The sequence below is a fragment of the Entelurus aequoreus genome, linkage group LG21 (assembly GCF_033978785.1).
Source record: "Entelurus aequoreus isolate RoL-2023_Sb linkage group LG21, RoL_Eaeq_v1.1, whole genome shotgun sequence".
Classification (NCBI taxonomy): domain Eukaryota; kingdom Metazoa; phylum Chordata; class Actinopteri; order Syngnathiformes; family Syngnathidae; genus Entelurus; species Entelurus aequoreus.
The window spans coordinates 16,746,032-16,759,725 of NC_084751.1; the positions used below are offsets into that span (position 1 = coordinate 16,746,032).

Here is a 13,694-nt window from a genome sequence, read left to right on the forward strand (position 1 = left end):
CATACAGCATCATAGTAATTCTCTTAAAAGCAGGGGCGCCAAAAAACAATTACTATTCCACTTCAACTTAAAGACAGCACAAGTCCATTCCAGACGGTTATTAATAAATAGGTTATTGTTTGTCAGCAATTCTGGGCCCTATGGAACTGAGGTCAGGCGAGTCCTTATGATCCATTTCAGCTGCTACATTTAGCCTTAGCATTAGCAATCAGTTTACTTGGGTTGATGCTAATAAGACAAATATTGTGTTGCTGACTACTTTTACAGCATGAAAAAAAAAAAAGTGAATATTTGTTGTGATTTACCTTATCCGCACATTTACGGCCTCAGAGAACAAGGTTGCAGTCCCAGTGAGCAACTGCAGTCGCCTTTGAAATGTGGCTCATTACTGAATATATATCCCTCTGTGAATAGTGAATACGTTTAAAAGTCTGTCTACAGCTTTTTCTTATCAAAATGAAGCTTATAAAAATTTTATAAACACCATTAAACTGCTAACTTGTCTAAACACTACGGATGAGTAATAATAGTTCCACATTGCAAGATAGTTCCACTAATCAGCGTTCTTCAGCGCACATATGTGCTCACAAAAGTTCCCAACTCGGAAGTTCCTTTTGTTCTGTTTTCTCTTTGTAGAGAAATACAGAAGCAATAGTATGTTAGTTGTCCTCGCACACTGCAATGCTGCTGAAATTTCGAATACACAGTTTTAGAAACGCCCGACATTGTTTAACCTTTTAGCGTTCGACAGCCCAGTGGCGCTCTCAAAAGTCCTCAGGAACTTTCAAAAGCACCACCTTGCTACTAAGAAATAGTTCCCGTGGAGCTTTATTTACCCCGGTAGTTTTTGGTGGAAATGCATGGAATATATATAATTTACCCGGGTAAATGGAAAAAGTTCCTCTAAAAGTTACTGCCACAAAAAAGGGCCTAATATTGTCTGTCGCCTTGTGAGATGAGTGTATCGTCGAACCCTTAGTAATGGGCAATTAACGAAAAATAAATTTCTTTTACGATAGAGATTTGAATTCTATCACGATATTCCATATTGATGATGCAATTTGGCCGCCACACACAAAATTGAGACCGTGAAACTGCAACAGGCTGCAAGTCTATGTGATAAGTAAACATGGCTGACAGCAAACAGGAGGATTTGAATGATAAATACTAGTGCGACATTCATTATTTTTTAGTTTGTCAGTCAACAGAAAACTCCTCTCCAATGAGCAAACATAATAATTTGTTTTATCACCTCCAAACCGAACCAGTCGTTCAATACCAGCAACTTTATGTCATTTAAGCAACAATAGCAAACTAACACCAAATGTATAGTTTATATTCATAAAATGCTAAATACAATATAAAAATAAAGATTTTACATCACTTTTACCTTTCATTGAAGACTCTTGTTGGTAAGAGTGCGATGAGGGGAGACGGGGGGTAACTTAATACTTGCTTTGAGTTCTTTCTTGAATTCAATAGAACTTTTGCACCTCCGATACAATATCGATATTGGAGCCTTCAGTACTAGCCAATACCAATCAATATGATACACATAAATTTAGAAAAGACTTGATCAAGTGAAATTACTCAAACAGACAAGAATGGTAGGTATGAAAAAAATGACCTTCTTATTATTAATCATCTGGACTGGACTTATGCTGTCTTTAAATTGAAGTGGAATGATAATGACACCGAGTGGCCACAACATTTCATTAAGTTAAGATCATGTCGCATTAATTTGAAAGATGCAGACACGCTTCTTTACTTGATATTTTCTAACATGCTTCTGCCTGAGAGAGTCTGAGATATAATAATTAGTCATATGCAACTATAATTATTTGATACTTGTTTATATTGACAAATGTGCTGTTTTAGACTGCATTATTGTTCAATTAAGGACACTTGTTACGTATGTCTAGTTTGTGTGCTATTGTGTACTCACTGCTTAGCTGTTGTGCAGCTGATAGCTCCTAGTAACCTACAACCATGTTTACCTTAAGTAAATGATTTCACTAAATTGCGAGAAAATACCAAACTTGTGTGCTTATTGGAGGACATTTAGATGTTAACTGGCTGTCCAGCTTTGCACATGTAAACGCTGTGCAGGACTGCTTGCATCGTAGACTATATCAGAGATTTTATATGCAAGCTGATATCTTTCGAACATTTGTTGTTGTTTTTTTGCTAATATCAGATTAATATCTGATTGTGTATGGGTGTTTGATTATCATAATAACTAACATAACTAAAGTCACTAAAATGTTTTACTTTCTGGCTGACATAAATTATTACTCCATCTATCTTTGTCCTGGATGAGATTATTTTTGCTGCCTCACGGTGGATAATTTTTACAATTTAGGCCGACAGCAACGTTGCGCAGTCACTTGTTCAACTTGCCAATCCAAACACCAAGAATTCAAAGTATTCCACAAACGAATACACATTTGTCTGTCGAAACAAGACATGAACTATAGACACTGTTGGTTTTGTTATAATTTGTTTTGGTTTTGCAGAATTCCAGGGCTGAAGTTAGTCGGGGTGCAGTTTGCTCCAGCGCTTCACTTGCAGCTGGAGAGAAGTTCAGGTTCTCTAGAGTCAGACATGCGACTGCTGCGCTCCATTGTAGATCATGTGAGTACACAGTATCACACGTCTGCACTTGATGACGAAACACCATTTTGTATTAAGTGTCTCACAGTCCTTTCCATGTTTTGGTTTTGTTTGTTAGTGTATGGAGAGACAAGTGGCTCTAACACTTGCCCGATACCTTGAAAAAGAAGAGCGATATCTTCCTCCACCCAGGTAATATATACATTTACAAGTTAAACTCTTTAAAAATAATAAGATGATTGGCGCTCAAGCTGTCAATTGTGGCTGTGTCGTGCAAACATGCATCCCTGTTGCGTGTGCACGTTCACAAAAGAGATATTTGAGAATGAAAGGATTTAAAATCTGAAGCTTTAATGGTTACATTGATGTTGAACTGGTGAGTGAAATCATACACTTTTACAAACACTGCTTTAGTAGCATAACTTTATCTTTGTGCTGTGTACATGCTTGTGTATTAGTGGGTGGAGCTTACATGGTTGGAACAGGAAGAGGGCTGGATATAATGCTTACAGCTTATTCAAACACTAGTAGTCCAGTGTTTTTCAACCTTTTTTGAGCCGAGGCACATTTTTTGCGTTGAAAAAATCCAGAGGCACACCACCAGCAGAAATCATTAAAAAACAAAACTCAGTTGACAGTAAAAAGTTGTTGTCGCAATTGTTGGATATGACTTTAAACCCGGGGTCTCAAACACGCGGCCTGCGAGACGTTATTTTGCGGCCCACACCTTAATATGAAAGTTTAATGTTAGTGCGGCCCGCGAGTTTAAAATGAATGGCGCTTGACAGCTTTGTGTGCAGAGCTGAAGGAATCTACCAATCACGGTGTGGTATCAAGGGCGTGCCGTGATGGCACTGCCTTTAGTGTCCTCTCGAAACTGTCACCGCAACATCTTTTTCTCCATACTAAAAGCGTGCCAGCCCAGACACATGTTGTATGAGGCTTCTGCAGACACACACAAGTTATAGCAAAACATACTTGAGGAACAGCCATACATGTCACACTGAGGGTGGTCATATTTTATCGTATTTATTTTTTAACACTGTTACAAATATGCGCCACACTGTGAACCCACACCAAACAAGAATGACAAACACATTTCGGGAGAACATCCGCACCTAAACACAACATAAACACAACAGAACAAATACCCAGAATCCTTTGCAGCCCTAACTCTTCCGGGCTACAAAAACACCCCCGCTACCCCCAACCCCGCCTCCTCCCAACCCCGCCCACCTCAACCCCCCGCACACACACCTCAACCCTCCCAATCTCCCGAATTCGGAGGTCTCAAGGTTGGCAAGTATGCTTTGACATCACTTGCGTGATGCAAGCAGAGAAACATTTTGCCGCTTTTCCACGACACCCGCACACGCTCTTCCTCCCTCCCTCCCTGCCTCCCTCGCTCGCCCGCCTGCTCGCTCCCGCCCCCGTTGTAAACAGTCCGGGCGGGGAAGACGAGCACTCCGCCGAAGGAGCGAGCGACAATACAAAAGTGTGGTGCACTGGACCCCAGCGCTGATACTCCGACAGAGAGTCGCTGGGCGAATCAGACGTGTAACACGTTAGTGGTGATGTTAGCCCGTTCGGGGCTACTTGTGCTACCGTAACTGTAAACTCCACGGCGAGCCCCCCCTCCCGTTGGCTACAGACAGAGACAATTTTTGATGCAATATTTGTTTGTTGAGCACAGGGGCACCCCGACGTGTCTTATTTCATTTCATTTCATTTCATTTTTATTTATCTCCTTCATTGATGCGCATCTTTGATCGATAGACAATTATACCTCAATTATTCAATTATACATTTACACACCAATGCCTGAGAAGGAGCATGATGAAGAAAAATCTTATATTTTTCTGCCCCCTTCAACATAATACGTAGTCTTACTTAATGGATATCATATAAACCAACATATACATCCAAATATAACAAAAACAAACAAAAATACACAAGAAGTGCAAAACTTCATGATATACAAACCGAACAAAAACCCAAAAGAAGTAATATACACCTCACGGGATGATACAAAACAATACAAAACCAGGCAAAAAATAAGTAAATTAATAAATATAAAGCAAAATGTAAACACTTATGGCTGTCCATATGATCTTATTGTTCTGTCTTTATATATTTTTTCAATTGGAATATATTATTACAATCTTTTATCTCATTGTAAAGAAAATTCCATAGTTTAACCCCCACCACTGATATGCACATTTGTTTTAAAGTTGTCCTTGAATACTGATGTTGGAAATGACCTTTTCTTCTATGCTCTTCATTCTCAGAAGTGATGACAAACATTTTTTGTAAATTTGCTGGTAATGTTTTACTTTTAGCCTTAAACATGACACATAATGTCTGTAACTTTACTAGCTCCTGTAATTTCAATAAACCCAAATTAATAAATAATATGTTAGTGTGTTCTAAGTAATCTACTTTATGAATAATCCTTATAGCGCTTTTTTGTAGTTGATATAGAGAAAGTTGCGGTGCACATGAAATACAATTTGAAACGTCATTATACAACTAGACATGCTGAGGAGTATGCAAAATACCAGGGAGATGAGAGTGTGAACCGGGTTGCCAATTTTAAAACCAGTCTACTGAGGCAACAAGATTTCGTCAAGAAAGCAAGCGAAAAGAGCGATGCAGCAGTCAAATCTAGCTACATGGTGAGTGAGAGGGTTGCTAGGGTGGGAAAGCCATTCAAAGAAGGTGAATTCATTAAAAAGTGCATGTTAGATTTTTTTAAAGAAATCTTTTCTTGCGGCCCAGCCTCACCCAGTTTCTGCATCCAGTGGCCCCCAGGTAAATTGAGTTTGAGACCCCTGCTTTAAACCATAACCAAGCATGCATCACTATAGCTCTTGTCACCACCTGTCACATCACACCGTGACTTATATTGAGTTTTTTGGTGTTTTCCTGTGTGTAGTGTTTTAGTTCTTGTCTTGCGCTCTTATTTTGGTGGCCTTTTTCTCTTTTTTTTGTATTTTCCTGTAGCAGTTTAATGTCTTCCTTTGAGCGATATTTCACGCATCTACTTTGTTTTAGCGATCAGGAATATCTCAGTTGTTTTTATCCTTCTTTGCGTGGACATTGTTGATTGTCATGTCATGTTCAAATGTACATTGTGGACGCCGTTTTTGTTCCACAGTAAGTCTTTGCTGTCGTCCAGCATTCTGTTTTTGTTTACTTTGTAGCCAGTTCAGTTTTAGTTTCGTTCTGCATAGCCTTCCCTAAGTTTCACTGCTTTTTCTTAGGGGCACTCACCTTTTGTTTATTTTTGGTTTAAGCATTAGACACCTTTTTACCTGCACGCTGCCTCCCGCTGCTTCCGACATCTACAAAGCAATTAGCTACCGGCTGATATGGAAGAGTATTACACGGTTGCTCTGCCGAGCTCTAGACAGCACCGACACTCAACAACAACACATCATTTGCAGACTATAATTACTGGTTTGCAAAAAATATTTATAACCCAAATAGGTGAAATTAAATAACCTCCCATGGCACACCAGACTGTATCTCACGGCACACTAGTGTGCCGCGGCACAGTGGTTGAAAAACACTGCTCTAGTCGGCCACCAAGCTGCTGCAAAGGGCAGCTATACGTAATTATTTAGAGTACCGTATTTTTTTCACCTTAGGGTGCACCAAATTATAAGGCTGGCAATTTGCAGCTCAATTCAGGTCTATTTTCATACAAAAGGCGCGCCGGATTATAAGGCACATTAAAGGGGTCATATTATGATTTTTTTACCTACATTTAGAACACTCCTTTGTGGTCTACATATAATGCAACGGTTGGTATTTGGTCAAATTGTTACATTGATTATGTTTTACAGACCATTATCAAGCTGCTTTCTGACCGTTCCCTCAGGATGCACTGTTTTGTGGGGGATTTTATTTACGTGACTCCACTTCGACCCCGTCTTCTCCCCATCATCTTTGTTGTACCGGTAGTTTGTAGTCCTTCCTTAGCGAGTCTACTGAGGAATGAGCGCCTCACAACAAGAGGATAGAGGAAAAAGAAGGAGCTTATTGACTATGGCGCAGGCTACAATGGCGGATGCGTGCACATTTTTTGGACTTATGCAGATCCCAAATACACAACAGCAGGAACACAGATTGAAAGCTGATTGAAACAGTTTATAAACAACTTCTTAAAGTATTAGATACAAAAACTGAAATGTATTATCATTGTCGGATACAGTAAGTGCCATTGTAAATTTGCGTCATTCCTGCGAGTTTGCTGCGTGTGACTGGAGGATTAAGAAGTGGGGCTATTTTAATTTGCCCAGGACTTGCTGCAGTGTGCTCAAACATCCACTATGTGGCATCTGTGAGCAATACTGTTTTGTTTCTCTTTTTTTCTCTTCTCTTTCGGATTTATGACAACACGTCACATTGAGGAAACGCCACAATAAAATATTTTTACTTTCACCTAAATGTTTAATTCACACTGACTGTATTGTGTTTCCAATTAAAGTACTGTTTTCATATTTTCGAGGCGTGTTGGTTTGTTGATTTTAGCTACATGTACAGTAGCTATAGTACACCATTTATTTGAGCCGCTTTTGAAGCACACTGACCAAGCACTTTTTTTCTTAGCTATCATATATTTATAAAATGTGTAGTATGCGTATTATTAGAAAATGCAGCTTAATGTGCCGTCATTGATTACAATATAGATCTACAATGTCTTGCTATAACATTGGATCTCCAGTGGCGCACCACTAGCGTCCCAGTCTCTGATGCTACAGGTCCCGGTTGTAACAAGATGTACCGAAAAGCAGGCACACTTTTGTTACCATCCACAAATACTTTCTGTTATTGAATACTGTTTTATTCAATGAATGACTGTGTTCTAGTACAAAAACTCAAGTTTGATTAAAAAACTTGTTTCACAAAAATCTAAACATGTGATTTTTTTTCAGCATGTGCTTGTAAATATTCAGGTTAGCTATTATTGATACAGTATTATGATTATTATATGTTAATATTATTTAATTTGTAGATCAGTTCAAGTTACGGTTTGCTATGGATTCCCTCTCTGGCTCTCATTTCCTCTGCGACAGCGTGCCGCTGGCGTGAAAGTTCTAATTCTCTTTCCAAACACTAAGGGCCAGTCTATCTAGATGGAGCAACTGCAGCTGCCATAGACTAGAGGATTGCTGTGTTTCAATTCGGGGGCTGCATCCTTCCAAGGACCCAGCCCATGTGCTCAAGAAAGTGTGGGTCCTGGCGAGAGTCTTCCAGCAGAGACTGGAGCGATATAAATTGGGACGGTCCAGCTTACGGGACATTTCTTGGTTACATCTGTTGTCCCCGCCATTACATTCATGTCACGTATCTGCTGCTCAGTCGAGTGAGGTTGAATAATGACAAACTTAAGAGAAGAATGTCAAATCGTTTTTTGTGTCCTCTTGGTCCTTTACCTTATTTTAGAGAAAGCTGCGAAGTTCTGGCACGGTCGCTGTCTGATTATCCTGTGCTGAGAGCTGACCGATCATTGGAGATGGTTGTCATGGAGATGTGTCACGTGTTGACAAGCATTCTAAAGCTGTTATTCCTAATTATAAGTTCATGATGGTTTTGTTTTTATGCTTGTGAATGCCAGTTGTAGTGGGACATGTACCTTTAAAAACACGCAGAAGATGTCCCAGAAAGAGTCCTCACAGTACAGCCATCCAGCAACACTACATAATTTTATTCAGCAGTTACTTTATTAGTATGTGATTCACAATTAGTGTAGTTTTCAAATTGCTTGCCTTATAGCAAGTAATTGTAAATGTTGGGTTAGCATAATATTATTATTATCGTATAATTATTTGCAATGAAGGCAGAGGAAATGAATCACAACAACTGCAGTTTTATTACATGAGTTTATTAATTTATATAGGTTATAAAAATACTTTGTTTTTAAATGATCATCCAAAGTGGTGTTTCTTGTCATTTTTTTAAATTCTGTTTTCAGTGTGTGGTCCTCTGTGGAATAAGTTTGAACACCCCTTATTTAAGCTTTTTTATGAATGTTTTTACTTCGTACTTGTCACTGATTGGGAAGCGGAATTTAGTTTTTTTGGTTATGAAACTGCTCATTGAAAACCACAATACATCTCTTTAATTAGGCTTTTTGTTTTAAACCATGTGACAGCCATCTGGCTGGCACATAGGGCTGATATAGGGCTGATAAAAATCCTGACCCTTGGACAAATTTATTGAGGACCTCTGGTATAGAATACTTGATACAAAAGGGTCATTATAGTAGGTATAGGCTAATATGATGGAAAGTGATACATTTGGCATTTAATACAATGTTGCGCACTTGTTTAGATTTTTGTGAAACATGTTTTTAATCGAACACATTTAAATTGATGCACTTTTTGTACTAAACACAGTCATTCATGGAATATATTTTTATTATATAAAAAAAGTAATTGTGGATGGTAACAATTTTAAAAAATGTACACATAAATTAAAAAAATAAAAGACTTCCGAGTTCTGATTTTGTTCATTTAAGGACATGCACATATACGAGCAGTGTGTGCAGCAAGAATGCATTTGCATTTGAATGTGATCTTCAATTGATTCTTAAACCCTCACTGCATCCTAGCCCAACTGAGTCAACAGCTCTGTGAGCAGTGACCCTCATGTCTGATACTGTGGGTCTGTAGTAGTAAACCAATACAATGGTTTGTAACGTTTTCCAGACTAAGGAACCCAAACTAATGGACAGATGGAGCAAGGACCCCCTACTTACAGTATATATCGTGTCTAAAATGGTGTTTTAAATTAAACTGGTCCTAAAGATACAGTACTTTGATATTGTGAATTATTAATATAGAAAAATTATACCGCATAGTGGCGTTATCGCTAGCTGGCAACTGTGCACGCTACTCACTACAGTAGCTGACAACAGGTGTGCTAATCGCTAGCTGACAACAAACTAATCCTGAGTTCATGTCCATGCAGGGGTTGATTTGAAATTTAAAAAAATATGTTTTAATGATGTTAACTTGTTTAATGCCCTTAACTTGAGCATAGTAATAAAAACAAGTGGTCTGTTCATTGTTTTGCTCAAGGTAATGTTATTTACTGTATGTAGTCAGAGGGGTTAGTGCGTCTGCCTCACAATATGAAGGTCCTGAGTAGTCCTGAGTTCAATCCCGGGCTCGAGATCTTTCTGTGTGGAGTTTGTCTGTTCTCTCCGTGACTGCGTGGGTTCCCTCCAGGTACTCCATGCACCTGGGGATAGGTTGATTGGCAACACTAAATTGGCCCTAGTGTGTGAATGTGAGTGTGAATGTTGTCTGTCTATCTGTGCTGGCCTGCGATGAGGTGGCGACTTGTCCAGGGTGTACCCCGCCTTCTGCCCGATTGTAGCTGAGATAGGCTCCAACGCCCCCCGCGACCCCGAAGGGAATAAGCGGTAGAAAATGGATGGATGGATGGATAGTCCTGGGAAAGCCCATGTATTTAGCCTTCTCTTGGACCACCATTTTTTGTGTATGTATATATATATATATGTGTGTGTATATATATATATATATATATATATATATATATATATATATATATATATATATATATATATATATATATATATGTATGTATGTATGTATGTATGTATGTATGTATGTATGTATGTATGTATGTATGTATGTATGTATGTATGTATGTATGTATGTATGTATGTATGTATGTATGTGTATGTATGTATGTATATGTGTATATATATATATGTATGTATATGTGTATATATGTATGTATATGTGTATATATATATATGTATGTATATGTGTATATATATATATATGTATGTATATGTGTATATATATATGTATATATATATATATATATATATACTGTATACATATATATATATATATATATATGTATACAGTGTATATATATATATGTATACAGTATATATATATATATATATACATATATATGTATGTATATGTGTATATATATATATATATATATATATATATACTGTATACATATATATATATATGTATATATATATATATATATGTATACTATGTATATATATATATATATATATGTATACAGTGTATATATATATATATGTATATATATATATATATATATGTATATATGTATATATGTATATATATATATATATGTATATATATATATATATATATGTATATATGTATATGTATATATGTATATATATGTATGGTAGTTATTGACTTACCTTTGTTTTAAATGTGTTGTCAGCATCAGGGTGGTGGTGACGGTTGAGCACACAGAGGAGGACATCCAGAAGGCTGTGTCCTGCATCCATGAGGCAGCAGTAGCTCTTTTGACATGAGAGCTGCTTGCATCACTCGTCGATTCCTTGGAGCGAGTAGAACGTGTGACAGACTGTGAGCACTGCCCTTCTTGGATATTACTCCACAAGCTACTTAATTTTTCCCTACAGGCTGAACAACTATGATCTTCATGAATAGAGGAAACAAAATAGAAGGTGGTGTTGCCTTATACATATACAAATCAATGCAATATAAAGTACAAAACACGTCAATAGCTACAGATCAACAGTAGAAATTCATAATGAAAAGGAAAACATAATTGTAAGTTGTGCATGTTGGCCAACTGACTCAAGTGTGGATATTTTTTAAGAATGGATGGAGAAATAGTGAATAACAAACATTTTATATTTATATGTGGATATTGAAATAGTGACCTGTTAAATGCAACTAAACGCACAACAATGGATGCCTACATTTATACAAAGTACAGTAGTGAAGGGTAAATGACGCCTTGGGCTGTATTGACATGTCACTGATACTCTGTTGCTGTTTTGTAATGGCACCCACTGTTGAATTATTGCAAATAAAAGGAATGCAAAATATAATTGTTAATAAAGAAATATGAAATGTCCACTCTGGTCAATGATCCAAATATTAAACCGAAAAAGAACATTTGCCTTATTCAATCACTCAATCAAGTTTACTTATATAGTCCTTAATCACAAATGTCTCAAACGGCTGCACAAGCCACAACGACATGGCTCAGATCCCACATCAGGGCAAGAAAAAACTCAACCCAATGGGAACAACGAGAAACCTTGAAAATGACTGCAGATGTGCCCCCCTGGGGGGGGGGGGGGCACATCTGTGTGAGAGTCCAGTCCATAGTGGGGCCAGCAGGGAGCCTCTTGAATGTAGACATGTTGGGGAGCTCACCGACTGATGCATAAGGAGTGGCCCACCCCAAGCCCCGACTTCATGTGAAAAAGTGATGGAAAACCGATCTTAAACGCAGCACGCAACTCATCCAACTTCTTTCAGTACAAGCAGTCAAAGACGCAGCAGCTGTCACATGTTTTTTTAATTGAAGTACCAATATTTTAGATTCTGATTTACATTTCGACAGTCACATCAAATCAGTAACAAAACCGGCCTACTATCACCTCAAAAATGTAACAAGACTTAGAGGGCTCATGTCAGCTCCAGACTTAGAAAAACTTGTACATGCCTTTATTACCAGTCGGCTAGACTATTGAAATGGTCTCCTTGCAGGTCTTCCCAAAAAAACTGTCAGGCAGCTACAGCTTGTTCAGAACGCTACTGCTAGAGTTCTAACAAAGACCAAAAGATGTGAGCACATTACACCAATTCTTAAATCCTTGCATTGGCTCCCTGTACATCAGAGAATTGATTTCAAAATCCTCCTGCTCACATATAAATCACTACATGGTCTAGGGCCCAAGTATATCACTGATATGCTCCCACTATATAAGCCCTCTAGATCACTAAGATCTTCTGAGACCAATCTGGGAACCGCTAACAAGCGGTTCCCAGAGTAAACTCAAATCAAGGGAGCGCATCATTCAGTCACTATGCAACAAATAGCTGGAATAAACTTCCTGAAGATGTCAGACTCTCCCCAACTCTGACTACTTTTAAAACTAGACTGAAGACTTTTATGTTCACCTTAGCTTTCAGCTAAATCTTTTAATCTTTTAACGTCCGCACTGTTTTTATTTTTATTGTCTGCATTTTAATTTTGCTTTTATTTTCTTTAATTTCACTTTGTTGTCTGTGAAGCACTTTGAGTCTGCCTTGTGTATGAAAAGCGCTATACAAATAAAGTTGCCTTGCCTTGCCTTGCCTTGCCTAGAATGGAAAAACAAATTGCCTCTCTATTTAAGCTATTACGATGCATATGTGATTTATGACACCAAAAGACTTCCAACGTTTGCGAGTAAATAGACATGATCAAAATAGTATCAATCTCACGGAGATTCCCGAGCTGTTTTGAGAGATAATCAGTAAGCCAGTCACGTGATCAGTGACGTAAAAGTGGGAACCACAGATCCCTTTCCCACCCAAAAAAAAAAGCAAATCATGCAGATTTTTTTCGATACAAACTTGATTGGATCAATACTTTTGTTGCAGTTTCTAGTCCATATGTTAACAAATTACTGGCTATTGTTCAGTTCATGCGACTGCAATGTTGCAGTGTTTGACTTTATTTTTCTAAAATATCTGCCTGCCATGGAAATTGTGTTGACATTTTTTGTATTTACATTTTTTGTTGTTTTGCACCTGTAACTTTTTTTCTAATTGTGTTTAATTGAACATGGCAAGGGAGTTTTTTTTAATAAGGGCTATCAAATGATTAATTTTTTATTCAGATTAATCACATTTGGAATTTAAAATTAATTAAAATTTGATTAAGAAAATATTCCAATATTTTCTGGTCTTCATTAGATGTTCAAATATGTGACAATAAACCAGTTGTTCTCCCAATGACTATTCAACCTGTGAGAGAGCGATGAATAGTGGAAAACACAGCAATGTGAGTAAAGCACCACCAGTAGCAGTGTTGACCACAAAGCAATGTTTTAAATGTTAAACAGTGTATACAAATAGCTGGTAAATGCATTAATAATGTAAAAACACAGATTAATCACATAGTTAATTTTGAGCCAACATGCTCCTTTACCTTAACAGCGGATGGTTACCTAAAAGGCTGCGTGGGTTATAAGGTCAGTGATCAGGTCATTCTTTACGTAAGTGCAAAGATGAGTGACA

At 37.7% G+C, this 13,694-nt stretch overlaps 1 protein-coding gene across 2 annotated transcripts in view; it reads left to right on the forward strand.

Moving 5' to 3' along the window:
* sptlc1 (serine palmitoyltransferase, long chain base subunit 1) overlaps positions 1-12,763 on the forward strand; it is an 81,561-nt gene extending 68,798 nt beyond the window's left edge. The window contains exons 13-15 of one of the 2 annotated variants that reach the window (XM_062031082.1): positions 2,517-2,634; positions 2,732-2,805; positions 10,870-12,763. In XM_062031082.1, the coding sequence (XP_061887066.1) occupies positions 2,517-2,634; positions 2,732-2,805; positions 10,870-10,963 (286 nt within the window). In that variant the 3' untranslated portion in view covers positions 10,964-12,763. Of the gene's footprint in view, positions 1-2,516; positions 2,635-2,731; positions 2,806-6,461; positions 7,432-10,869 lie in introns of those variants that run through there. The other variant, XM_062031084.1, reaches the window with a different exon arrangement.
* The last annotated feature ends 931 nt before the right edge of the window (positions 12,764-13,694 follow it).